At 51.5% G+C, this 13,562-nt stretch overlaps 1 protein-coding gene across 5 annotated transcripts in view; it reads right to left on the bottom strand.

Annotated features, from left to right (window-relative positions):
- FGD2 (FYVE, RhoGEF and PH domain containing 2) overlaps positions 1–12,496 on the bottom strand; it is a 30,614-nt gene extending 18,118 nt beyond the window's left edge. For 4 of the 5 annotated variants that reach the window (XM_023546161.2, XM_003403936.4, XM_023546174.2 and 1 more), the window contains exons 1-10: positions 12,366–12,496; positions 11,938–12,156; positions 9,162–9,396; positions 7,779–7,859; positions 6,934–7,082; positions 5,590–5,746; positions 5,229–5,367; positions 4,637–4,695; positions 4,235–4,381; positions 3,423–3,515 (exon numbers count right to left, since the gene is read on the bottom strand). In XM_023546161.2, coding sequence (XP_023401929.2) covers positions 3,423–3,515; positions 4,235–4,381; positions 4,637–4,695; positions 5,229–5,367; positions 5,590–5,746; positions 6,934–7,082; positions 7,779–7,859; positions 9,162–9,396; positions 11,938–12,005 — 1,128 coding nt within the window. In that variant the 5' untranslated portion in view covers positions 12,006–12,156; positions 12,366–12,496. The remainder of the gene's footprint in view (positions 1–3,422; positions 3,516–4,234; positions 4,382–4,636; positions 4,696–5,228; positions 5,368–5,589; positions 5,747–6,933; positions 7,083–7,778; positions 7,860–9,161; positions 9,397–11,937; positions 12,157–12,365) is intronic. The other variant, XM_023546166.2, reaches the window with a different exon arrangement.
- Between the last annotated feature and the right edge of the window lie 1,066 nt (positions 12,497–13,562).

The following is a 13,562-nucleotide window of genomic DNA, read 5'->3' as shown; positions in this document are numbered from 1 at the left end:
TGGCAGGCGCCAGGCAATGGCACACGGGGCCTATGAGCCCTGGACACACACTATGCATCTGACATACTTTCCCCTTCTCTGTCTGTTTATGAGTCAACTTTGGTCTCTATTTCTTGGCCTTTCTGTCTAAATCTCTGCCTCTCTTTTTCTATGACTAGGTCTCTTCCTACAGGGCTGCCTGTCTCATTTGTCTGTCTGTAGCTCTCTATAAACCTGCCTTTCTTGATCTCACTCCCCAAGGATCCCAAACCTGCATGTCCTGGCCTCTGGAACATTCTGGCTTCCTCAGAAAATGGAAAGCTGGATGCCTTCCGGGCCGTTACTACACTCCTAGAAAGCCTCAGTCAGCTCAGACATGGGATATGAGCTGTGGCTCTCCAGAAGTTACCCATGTCCCCTCATCAGCCCCCCTTGTCCTCATACTGTGCCTCACCCCCAGGCCCTTGACTCGGCCCCAGGTGCCAGGCAACCCCAGTCAGAAGCAAGGGCCAGGCCCTCAGGCAGAGAATTCTCAGAGGCCACTACCTGCAGCTCCCTCCAGGAGCTGATCCCTGGGGCGTGGCTGGGGATGAGGGGGGTTTGAGGATGGGAATGGGGAGATGGATGGGTACCGAGATAGGTCCGACCAGACCTCTGCTTCTTCCGGACCAGCTCTCCCGCCTTCGGCGCACACTAGGTTTCAGGAGTTATTAGAGAGGAGAGAGAAGGGTGGCCAGTAAGGTTTTCCCACCATTTCCTCCACTATGCCTGCAATTCCATCCAAACTTTACCCCTCTGGATAGGAGGCTTAGTAGGAGACAGTACAATAGCATAGTGATTAGGTTCAGGGGCATTGGACTCTGTAACATCTTGGTTTTTAATCCCAGTTTGGCCGCTCAAACCAGGATTCACTGTGTGACCCTAAGCAAGTTACTTGAACTTTCTGGGCCTTGGTTTCCTCATTTTTTAAAAAAATGGGATTCACTATAGATACATTGACACATGGGCAAGCTGTCCAAGGTTACTCATTGCAGTCTCGTTTGCAGTGGTTGATGACTAAAAACAACCTAAACATCCATCACTAGGGGACTGAGTACCCGGGTGATGCAAACAGTTAATACACACTTGGCTGCTAACTGAAAGGCTGGAGGCTCGAGGCCACCCAGGAGTGCCTTGGAGGAAAGGCCTGACGATCTACTTCCAAAAACTCAGCTGTTGAAAACTCTATGGAGCAGAGTTCTACTCTGGCATAGATGGGGTCGCCATGAGTCAGAATCGACTGTTTTTGTGGGTTTTTTTTAAACTAGTTTTAAAGGTCCAAAGGAGCCCTGGTGACACAGTGGTAAAACTCAGCTGCTAACTCAAAGGTCAGCAGTTTGAACCCACTAGCAGCCCGGTGGGAGAAAGATGTGGCAGTCTGCTCATGGAAACCCTCTAGGGCAGATCTGCCCTGTCCTATAGGGTCGCTGAGTCAGAATCAACTCAATGGCAATGGGTTTCTTTCTTTTTTTTTTAATTTAAATGCCCATCCATGAGGGACTTCTTGTGTAAATTACAGTTTATCTAGACAGCAGAATACTACGCAGCTGTGCAAAAGGACGCGGCGGATCTTCACATCCTGATATGAAACAATCCCCAAAGTTAGTAGTTAAAAAAAAGCAAAGTGTAGAATAGTGTATGGAGCATGCCACTGTTTGTGTGAAACAAAAATGAGGAAACGATGGCAAATAGATTGCTTGTGTACGCAAAAACCGCCCTGGAAGACGTCACAGGAAGAAAAGGCAGTCTTCAGGAAAGGAAACGAGGGGACAAATTTGGGAGGAGACCTTTCATTGTAAATATGTTTATAACATTTGATTTTGGAATGTAATCTTGGCCTGTGAATTATCTATATTTTTAAGTGATAAAATTAAAATTATTTTTAAAAGGTAAAAACAAAAATGACAGGGAATTCTAACAGGCCCTACCTCGTGGGGCTCTTCTGAGACCCGAAGGGATGAGGTCTGGCCCAGTCCATGGGGGCACCCTGCAATGGGTGCTATTCTAAATGACAGCTTTTGTTCATTTGCAGCCATCTTTGGGTGGGGACAGACAGGAGCCAGCAGCTGAGCGGACAGAGTAGACCCTGCCTGCTCAACATGTCCCCTGGGGACCACAAACAGCACCACCGGGGAGCTGGTTTGAAATGCAGAATCTTAGTCCCCACCGAATCAGGGCCTGCATTTTAACAAGATCCCCAAGGAATTCGAGAAGCGCTGGAGCGAGCTAAGCCAGAGTGTGCACTGTCCCAAACAATGGGCCAGGTCAGTGGAAACCTGAGAGGGACCCTGGGCAGGAGGGCTGGGAGGCTGGGTGGGAGTGTTCTAGCCCCAAACTGTTGCATCTCCAAGTTTGCTCAGGACCTGCCAGGCTTCAGTACCTGGACTGAAAATCGATTGGGTCCCTCCTGCTATTCCCCACACTGGTTCCTGCCATTTGGATGAAGCCTGATGGAGGTTGGGGGGTGTGATGGTTAATTTTATGCGTCAACTTGGCTAGGCTCATGATCCTCAGTGGTTTGGCAGACACTAGACTGGTTTACTGTTCCACAATGTAATATAATGTAGTGTAATTACCTCCCATGATGTGATTTGATGTGATCAGCCAATCAGTTGAAAGGAGAGTTTCTTTGTGGGTGTGGCCTGCCTGCAGAATATAAATGGATGTTCTGGCAGTGCTTGCTCTCTCTCAGCCCTGCACTCTTCTCATCACCTGACCTACAGATCTTGGGATGCAAGAAGTCTCGCCTACAGAAGTCTCTGGCCTGCCATCTGGCCTATGGATTTGGGACTTGCCAGGCCCACAATTGTGTGATCCATCTCCTCGAAGTAAATCTCTCTCTCTCTCTATATGTGTATGTTAACAGAAGGGATCAGTCCCTGGAGAAGGACATCACGCTTGGTAGAGTACAGGGTCAGCAAAAAAGAGGAAGACCCTCAACGAGATGGATTGACACAGTGGCTGCAACAAAGGGCTTAAACATAACAACAATTGTGAGGGTGATGCAGTGTTTTGTTCTGTAGTACATAGGGTTGCTCTGAGTCAGAAGCGACTCGACGGCACCTAACAACAACAGCATATATGTGTGTGTGTATATATATAGATAGATAGATATGTACATGTATGTACAGATAGATAGATAGTTGATAGATAAACACGTCTTACTAGTTTTGTTCCTCTAAAAAGAAAAAACCTTTTGCTGTTGAGTTAATTCTGACTCATAGTAACCCTATAGGAAGGAGCAGGGTTTCCAAGGCTATTATAATCTTTACCCCACGGAGCAGCTGGTGGGTTCGAATTGTCGACCTTTCAGTTAGGAGCCAAATGCTTAACCACTTTACTACCGGGGCTTCTTGGTAGGGGGCACCTCTAGAAAACCCAGATTAAGACAGGGGACCTCTCACCTTCATCCCAGCCACGTCGATACGGGTCCTTACGTGGAAGTGGGCACCCACCTGGATGACCCTGGGCACACAGTACAGCAACATGTTGTTGAACTGCAGGAGACACAGGCGTGAGCGTGTGTGTGAATGCATGAGTGTGTGCATGCGTGGGCAGTGGCAGGAGGGGGGATGGGCAGGAGGACGGTCAGATGGGGCTCCCCAAGGTGTGCTGAGCAAGCGGCATCTCCCTCCCTGCACCCCACACTCTGGGCCAGCTCATAAGATGTCACAGGCATTGCAAGGAAGGGGTTGTTCAGCCTCCAACCCAATTACAGAGGTCATTGAATTATCACTCTACCTGTGAGCCTCGGGGACCACAACAGACCTTGGAAACCCATGAGGTCTTTCTCACAGGAGCTCAGGGCAGCAGGGGCTTATGAGAAGATGTGGCCTGTCTCCCAGACCTCCAGGCAGGCCCATGTGTCCAAATCTCCAGGACATCCCCTGGCTTCTTCAGTGCCAGCCAGGGCAGTTCTTCCTTGATGCTTTATAGCACCATTGAATACCACAGGTTTTGGAGCCAAACCGAATGGGTTCAACACCATCTCTACTGCCTCCTAGGGCGTGTCTGGGAAACTTGTGGCTTGGAAATCCCTGAGGCCTAGAGGCAGCACATGACTTGTCCAAAGACTCGGGTACCAAAGGCAGAGAAGGACAGAGAAGACTGCCCTTCCCTTGCTTTTCCTGCAGTGCCAGGTTAAGGCCAGGACCCAGGACAGAGTGCCCATGGGCTTCTCTCACCAGTGTGCGATAGGGACCCCCAGCATCCCTACCAAGAACAGGTAGCGTTCCATGGGGTCATTGCGACGGAAGGAGATCTTGAGGACAGGGCCCTCGCGGAGCAGGGTATTGGAGGGGTCTACTATGTCGTCCTCGAGGCCCAGACGCTGGTACACCTCCCACAGATCCTGCAGCCGCTCCTGGGGATGGGGTGGTGGAGCACACTTAGCCAAGGGCAGGCAGGGCCCACCTGCTTCCAGAAGGTTTGCCTTGTAGGGATGGGGGCAGAGGGTATGAGGGGGAGGGCAGCAGAAGGAAAAAGTGTCACAGGGTGGGGCCAGGGATGAGTGGATACAGTGACCAGGGTATGTTGAGAGGAGGCTGAGACTTGCAGGGAGGAGGTGGCAGGGCCCCAGAGATATCCTCTGTTCCCGTCCCTGGGCTGGGCTGCTCACCATCTCTGTGATGGCTGCATTGGAGTGCTGAGCGGCTGAGAAGATCATATCGAGGGCTTCTGAAGGGAGCAGGACCAGAGTTATTTCCCGAAACTCTGGGGCTGATGGCAGGAGCAGGAGGTCCTTGAGGCTTCACACAGTGGCCTCAGGATCTGCTACATCCACTCCCAGGAGCAGCCCTGCCTGTGCAGACCAGCACATGGGGTGTCTGTACCATGGGGGTCATTTCCCACCCAGGGTGGAGAGACTGGAAGCCACCAAAGGACAGGGAGTAGGCACCAGCTTCTGTGACTCTCGCTGCTTCCCCTACTAAGTGGGACCCAGAGCACGTAGTGGAGAGAGCATGGACTGTGGCACCAAACAGGCCAAGGTTCAAGTCCCACTCTGCGCCTTTCTGGCTGTGTGACCTTGGGCAAGTCACTTAACCTTTCTGGGCCTTAGCAGCCAGGTAAGGGTACAGATAGTGTCTAAGAAGTGCCTATGATCGATGTTAATAACTGGTGATCATAATAACTATTTTAGCAGATGTTAATAAATCTATCAGAGGAGCTTGGGGCTCCTCAGCCCCCTGAACCCCCAAAGGTGTTCTCACTCTGGGCGTCGTCCCGGTCTGGGGCCTGGGCAGGCAGCTTCTGGACATATTCCTTGAGCAGCAGCTCGTAGCGTGGAATTCTCTGCACAGGCTCCAGCATGTGGTGCTGCAGCGTCAGACTGCTCGAGGCCTCGCTGCTCTTGGGGATGAACAGGGAGAGGAAGGGAGAGGGTAAGAATGGAGAAGGGAGAGTCAGACTGCTCTTCAGCATCAGGGGATTGGGCAAGGTGGTCTGGGTGCTGGGGCCTGACAAAGCAGCTGAGCTCAGGAGAGGACTGCCAGGCCGTGGTAAAAGTCAGGGAAACTGAGCCACTGCACACTGCAGGTGGCAGCACTCTGCGCCCCCCCCCCCCAATCTCACCTGGATGCGTGTGATAACCTCCTGGAATGGTGGGGACTTGTCGGTCCAGGTGGCCAGCAGATCAGCGGCTCGCTCAAAGTTCTTGACATACTCACTGTACATCTTCAGGAAGGGGGCCAGCTTCTGGATCACGTCCCCAATGCGGGGGGTGGCTGTCCTGCAGGAAGGGCACCAGGCATTGCCATCAGCCTGGGGACCTCCTCTCCTGACTCCTGACCCTGCACTTCCAGGTGCAGGCACAGGGGGAGGGCCATGTTGTCCTCACACATATGTGCCTGGTTGAGCCCCATCGGCACCCTACCCTGCCACTTAGAGCTCCCTGAGAGCTCATGCCATTCTCTTCCAGTGAAGGGTCTCCCCCACAAGGCCCAGCCCACAATAAATGTTCAATAACTACCTGATGTCTGACTGCATGATAACAATAATGGCCACATGCTAAGCACTGACCGAGACGCACTGCATATCTCATTTAATTCTCACAACAGCCCTGAAGGTGGAGACAGTCCTTAGCCCTTCTTAGACATGAGGAAACTGAGGCTGCAGGGGTAAAAATTTATCTAGTATCATTCTGTGGTAGGGCTTGAAGGTCACCCAACCCAGGGGCTGTTCCAGCAGAGCAATAAGGAGCTGGCCTGAGTTTGATTCCCAGCTGCGTCTCTTACTCTAGCTGTGTGTTCTTGGGCAAGTCAGTTACCCTCTCTGGGCCTCAGTTTTCCCATCTGAAAAATGGGATAATGATAGATGCCCTCAAAGAGTTGTTCCTTTTTTAAAAAAAAAATTTTTTATTATGAAAATGTTTAAGCAATCATAAAGAGGATGTAATAATGAACCCCCAAATAGCATCACCCAGATTTAACAATTACTAACATTTTGTCATATTTCTTCACCTTTGCCAGAGAGTTTTAAAGAACATCTCAGGCATCATGACGTATCTTGGGCAAAATATATAAAGCAAGTAATTTCAATTCTACATACTTTCGTGGTCGTTTCTGAAAACAAAGGAGGCTTCTTTCGAACCACAATCATCACGCAGCAGGCTCTTAGGAAGATCAGGTGTGTTAATGCGTGGACAGCACAGGGCTACGCTTGTAGGAAGCCTGCCTCCTAGGTCACTAGGCCTAGGGAGGACCTGACTCATCCCCTTCCCCAAGACACAGCCCTGGCTTCCAGAACTCATCCATCCAAGCGCCTTGCTGTCAGCCAGGCCTGGGCACAAGGAAGAGGCTGCTGTGGCCACACCGCAAGGCCAGGGGCCTTACAGGACAGGCCCAGTGTCCTGTGGGCTATATTCCTGACCTGGCCAGGCAGCAGTCAGGGGGCCTCAGGGCTGCTGGCGGATCTCACCAGTCGTCCAGCCGCCGCTGCAGCTCAGGGAGGAAGAACTGCGAATGGAACTGGTAGATGGAAGAGATGTTGGAGAAGATGAGCTTGACCACATCCTCAGAGAAGGCCTTGCTGCTGCGGGCCTCCTTCAGCAGCTCCTGGAAGAACACCTGCAGCCGGCTCCAGATCACTCAGCCTGCCAGGAGAGGGGGGCCCACCCACCAGCCTAGGAGGAGACGCTTACAGACCAGGGGGATTCTGTGGCCCTCTCCAGCTTACTAAATGCTTCACCTCCCGAATCGCCCAATGCCCTCCCACGACAACCTTGGGAAGAGATAGGCAGGGAGGATTGTATTCTGGCAGCTTTACAGATAGGCAAACCAAGGCCTAGAGATGAAGGGACTTGGCCAAGGGCCAGCAGTTGAGGAAGGTCAGAAATGGGCTGGCCCTGGGTCTGCCAAACCCTTGGACTCCACCAGGCTAGGGATCCTCATTCTGATGGCTAATGTGTCAGTGATTCAACTCTTGAGCCTTGGGGCTTCTTAAGAAAGTGTGAAGAGATGCCAATGGTGAGGATACAGGCATTGCAATGACCAGTGAGCCTGGAGGGACTGGCTGGTGTGTCTTCTACTCTATGCGGGGCTGGCCCAGGCACCAAGGGTGGAAAGGGGACTGGTGTTAATTGGCTAAATCCTAATTTCTACGTCAGCTTCAGCCAATGGGGTTAAAGGGCTAAGGACTTGCTGGAGTTAAACCCAGGGATCCTCTCAGTTCTGGTGAGCTGGGTCATAAGGCGGAGTAAGGGTGGGGTGAGGAGACCAGGGCCCTGGGGCCCTGGTGTATGGGGGGGTGTCCTAGCCACTGGCCTGGTCCAGCAGGTAGAGGCGCGCTACATAGGCCTGCTCCGTCTCCAGCAACTCCTGGACAATCCTCTTCTCCTCAGGCTCCTATATGGGGATTGGAGGGCAAGAAGGAGAAGAAGAAGGAGAGCTTTGGTCTCCTCTGATGGGGACCGTGAGCACCAGTCTCCAAAGATGACCCAGTGAAGCATACCTCCTGGTATTCATGATCTCCCCCCGCCCCACCAGTGCATCTGGCCTGTGCCTGGGGTCACTTTAACTGACAGAATGTGGCAAAAGTAAGGCTGTGCAAGTACTGGGTCTAAGCCTTAAAAGGCCTAGCAGCTTCCATTTGTGCACCTGTGGGAGCTGTGAACCATCATGTCAAGAGGTCTGGCTACCCTGATGCAGAGATCTCATGGAGAGACAACAGAGAGGAGAGGCCTGAGACATCAGAGAGAGAGATCTCAAAAGGCGACCCTGCATCCCTGCTGAGGCACCAGGCTGTGAGTGGAGCTATCTTGGGCATTTCAGCCCTGGCTGACTGCAGCCACCTGAGAGATCCCAAGTGAGACGAACAGAAAAACCATCCAGTTGCATCCTGGTCAACCCACAAAACTGTGAGAAATAATAAATTGTTGTATCAGGCCGCTGCATTTTGGGGTAGTTTGTTTGCAGCAACTGATAACCAGAACACCCTACCATGTTCATCCCCTCCATTTTACAAATGGGGAAACTGAAGGTCAGAGGTTAAAGGGATTTGCCCAAGATCATATAGTTAGCAAGCAGTCAAGCTGGGATGGGAACCCAAGCAAACTGGTTCCAGGGTGCATGGCCTTGAAAACCCTATGGAACACAGTTCTGCTTTGTGCACATGGGATTGCCATGAGTTCGAATTGACTCGACGGCAACTGGTTTGGTTTTGGTTTTTAACTCCCGTGCTTTTCTGATGAGCAAACTGAAACTCACAGAAAGGAGGTGACCTGCCCAGTCTTTAACGGGCAGGAATTAGCACTCAGGTCTCTATTTCTAATTTAGGATTCTTGCCCCCTTCAGTGGGTAAACTGAGGCTCCACCTGGGAAGGGTACCAGGTTCACTAGGTGGAAACTGTCCAACTAGTCCAAGCTGTTTAGCCTTGGGCAAGTTCCTTAAGCTGTCTGAGTTTCAATTTCCTTGCTGGAAAATTCTAGAGTGAGGACGATATGAAATAATGCCAGCAGTGGGGTGCATAATAGACAGTTGATCAAAGGCTGTTAAGAGAATGGAATGTTCTAGCTTCCAGCTGATTTCTGATTTCATAAGACCGCCATCTGGGGAACTGCTAGCTCTGATTAGGGGTTTGGGAGAATGTGAGGAGGAGGTCAGTGGACAGACCACCTTCCCCCACCTCAGCCCCAGCCCTCAGGTACCTGCGTCCCTGACCCAGGGCCAGTCCCGGGCTGGTAGGACTTCCTCCAGGTCCCGCTGGACAGCTTGTTCTTCAGGGAGCTCAGGTACCTCCTGCTGACCGTCCTGGGCCTGGACTCCAGGGATTCCCCCAGGCTAGGCTTTTCCCATGGCTCTGGGGGCTGGGGAGGTCTGCACCCAGAGTGGTAGCACTCGTCTTCCTCTAGCATGTGAGCTCTGGGTGCTGCTCCTGGGTTCCTGAGGAGAACAGAGCAAACCTGAGGGTTCCCTTGTCTGCAGAATAGGGAGAGAGAAGAATAACACCTCCTGGGGGCAGGGAGGGATGGCAGGTCAATGACTGCAAACCACCATGTGTCATGGCCCCCGAGTGCCCGCACTCATAGCAGCTTACTAAGTAGGACTTTCACTTCCCCTGACACCTTTCTTGGCGGGAACTCCAGCCTTTAAAATGAGTCAGCCTGTACTGTGTTTTATTCTCTGGGGAACTACATACTTCCCTGTTTAAAACGCAGCTGTGTACAGGAATCCGCACTCTGCACACAGAGGCTCACCGTCACCTTTGGACTTATTAACAGGAGAGGCCTTACTTCTATTATCAGTTTTTGCAGAGGAAAGACCCTAGAAGCCTTAAAAACTGGTATAGCGAGGGAAGGTGGGAGCCACGGAACAATCTAAAGTGAGGGCACAGCTGCTAAGCTGGGTCTTTTCAAGGGCTGTGGTGAGAGTCGTGCCTTCCACACCTCCAGCAGTGGAGGAAGGCAGCCTGGGAAGAGTTTCCTTGTTTCCCAGGGGTGGGTCTTCACAAGGCAGCTTTGACCCCGGGTCTGTAGATCAGTTAAATTCCTTAGACAACAGAGGCCACCCTCCCTGACTATAGCCAAGGCCTTGAGCTGTGCCCCCGTCTCTCCTTGGTGTGGAAAAGCCTGGGATGACAGCACAGGCTAGGCATTCTTGTGAGTAAGATAGGTTGAAAAATGGAAGACTACAAAGGCACAAAAATCTCCAAAACTCTATGAAGAAAGTTTTCATTACCCCCGTTTTGCAGCTAAGGAGACTAAAATAGGAGAGGATAAGTTACATGCCTTCGACCACACAGCTAGAGGTACCAGAGGTGGGATTCGAACCAGGCAGGCTGGCTCCTGAACCTTCCCCCTAAATTGCTTCTCCTCATTTGAGTAAAGCAGAAACAGGCCCAGAGAGTCAACATGACTTGCCCCAAGTCACAGAGTCAGTTGGTGGCAGAGAGAGGATCAGACCCAGTCTCTGACTGCTACTCCTGGGCTCTCCCACCCTCCTTGGCGTCCCAGCCTACCAGTCTGCAGCTCCTGTGTCTGGGCCTTGGGCTTTCTGTTCTACATTTGGTTTCAGCTTCTGCATTTCTCCCCAAGTGCCTTCTGTTTCCACTTCACCCCTCAGTTTCAGATCAGCTAGGGCTCTGGGGACCTCACAAGAAAGCCCAGACCAGGGCAGTTGGCATGGAGCCTCTCACTAAATAAGGGGTGACTCTTCCAAATGAGGCTGCTCGGACCCCCCTCTGGCCTGGGGCTCCCTCCTCCACGCCTGGGTGCTTCCTGGGCAGAGCACAGTATGCAAAGGATCCCCATCCAAGCATGCCTATTCCATGCCTGGCATGCTGGGTGAAGTGGGGCCAGCTCCCCACTCACAAGGGGGTGATGGGCTAGGAAGGTGGCACCATGAGAGCTGTCCTTGGTGCTGAACAGAATGTGCTTGGCAAAGGACTGTGGGAGAGGCTAGGTAAGATAACCCAACTCAGGAAGTTGAATGCCCTTCTAGGTCCATCTCTATGCTACTTCCACCTTGAAGGCTGCTCTGAGTGCCCTCAACACAGCATCCAGGCCCCTCCTAGGACATGTATTGTACATGACCTTGCATCATAGATATTACCTAAGAGAGTCCCAAACACAGTCCTAGGCTTATCACATGCCTGCTGAGTGGATTAATGTCACACACACACACACACACACACACAGGGCTACCAATGACCTCCATAATCAAGCCCAGCCCTTTCCCTTCAGACAGAGGCCCCAGTAGTGCCCAACAGCATGTGAACTGGCAACCTCACCTCTCTGTGCTTCTTTCCTCATCTATAAAATATAAGTAGTAAGAGAACCCACCCCCAGTTAAGTTGTCAGGCTGATTAGATGAAATGAGTGATGAAGTGCACTTAGGTCAGTGCCTAAAAATAGGATAACCATGCATCCAGGTTTTCCCAATACAGTCCCAGCTTCACCTGCTGTATTTTTTTCCAGAAAATAATAATAATAATAGCATTCACTTTCAGTTTCAAATGTGCCCTGGTTTGAATGGCAAATTATATGGTTATCCTACTCATGGGACTAAATGCTGGATAAACATTAGCTGTTATTTCTTTGAGGTGCTGGAGGGCAGTGGGTGGAGTTGGGCAGCCCAAACACTGCCTTAGATCCTCCCACACTGACTTGTAATGACACACCCGCATGTCTGGACTCTCCCCAATGCATGCAAGGCACTCTCATCCCTGCCCAGCTCCTGGTACCCAAAGACACTCTCCTGTGCTCCCAAGAACCATAACCAGGAACCTTGGTGTGGCCCAGACACTGGGAGGTAGGGCCCAGAGGGAGGGCTGCTCACAGGGAGGGCCAAAGGTGGCACAGGCCCTGTTCCCCAGCATGGAGACTGGGAGGGTGTATGTTGCCTGAGGACCCGGGGTTGGGCAGAGGGGCTGAAGCGAGGCCACCAGTCCCCACAGTGACCCTTCCAACCCCAGCTGCCCCTTACCTGCTGTTCTCAAACACAGTCACTAGGTTGGACACAGATGCCAGCTTCTTCTCGTCGGCCCCCTCCATCTTGCAGGCCTCCAGGCTGGTCCTTAGTCACCCTCAAAGCAGGGAGGAGCAGCCAGCACACTCAGCCACCCCAGTCTGGGGACATAGAGTGGCTAAGAAGTCCCAGAATCTTCTCCCATCTTTCCTGAAGACTCTGCAGTCCTGCTCCTGCCTTCACAGTGAGGAAACAGGAAGTGGTCCCAGACCACCGCCCAAAAGGGGAAAGCCCAGTGCTCCTCACAGTGGGAGGAGCCTACTCCGGCCCCAGTCCCACTCTCCCAAGGGTTAATATTTAACCCTGCGGACCCCCAGTTCCTGAATCCAGCCCTGAGAGGGCAACAGGACTCAGAGATAGTTTCTGGAGCCAGGTCCCTGACTGACCTCTTGGCCTGAGCGTCTCTAGCCAACCACACTTGCTCCCTCACAAGGTCCAGTGGCTTTTACTCCTTCCCTTTCTCAGCAACTTCTTTTCTGCTTCTGAGCCTGCTCACTGCTTTAAGGAAACAGCTTTTTTAAACTAAAAATAAATCACAAACCTGTTAAGGGCTGGCCTGAGAGAAGCCCAGGGAGGAGTACTGTGGGTGTTTCCACTTCCCTCCACCTAATTGTCCCAGGGGAGGGCAGCTTCCTTTCTGAAGCTCTGATGATAATAATAGCTAACACACTCTTTTACAAGTATTAACTTATTTAATCCTATAACAGCCTTTTGAGGTGGATCCTATTACTATTCTCATTTTACAGAAGAGGAAACTGAGGATCAGCAAGGTTAAGTAACTTGCCCAAGATCACACAGGAAGAACACAAGAGAAGTCAGATTTCCAAAGCAAGGATGGGTGTCTTGCAATTCCAGCAAAGACTTGGCTGGAAGCCTGGATTACCACATTCTTGCTGCTCTTAGCACACCGGGTTGTCTCCCCCTGATGTCTTCTGTACCACCTGGCCCCCCATCCCTGGAGTACACCTTGGCCATGCAGGCAGGTCTTTCCCACTGGGTTCTGGCCTCATTCTGAGACAGAGTCCTCCATTGTGATTGGTCTTTGTCCTGGAGGGTAGGGACGGAGCCTTAGTCATCTTGGTACTTCGAAGTGCCCGGCACAGCTTCACACCAGCAATTGTGAACACCTTCGGCTTCACACACCCAACAGCCTGGCTCTCTCAGCGTTTTGCCTGTGCTGTTTCTTCCACGGGACATCTGACTCCTCTCCCCTCAACCCAAATCTTACTTCATTTTCCTCACTTTGTTGTTTTTGTGTTTACTTTCTTTTCTTTTTTTTGGGGGGGAATCTCCATTCCTCCCTCCTGCCAGCCCCTGGTAACCACTAATCTCTTGTCTCAATGTGTTTGCCTGTTCGAGGTATTTCGTATAAATAAGGTCATACAGCATTTGTCCTTTTGGCCTGGCTTATTTCACTCAGCATGATGTCGTCAAGGTGCATCCACGTAATAACAGGTATCAGAATGGTATTTCTCTTTATAGCAGAGTGATACTCCAGCATACGCATATATCACATTTTGTTTCTTCATTCATCTGTTGATGGGCGCTTGGCTTGTGTCCACCTTTTGACTATTGTGAATAAT

This window comes from Loxodonta africana, chromosome 1 (assembly GCF_030014295.1).
Source record: "Loxodonta africana isolate mLoxAfr1 chromosome 1, mLoxAfr1.hap2, whole genome shotgun sequence".
Taxonomy (NCBI): domain Eukaryota; kingdom Metazoa; phylum Chordata; class Mammalia; order Proboscidea; family Elephantidae; genus Loxodonta; species Loxodonta africana.
Note: the sequence above shows the minus strand (reverse complement) of the source record. Positions and strands in the feature narration are given on the sequence as shown.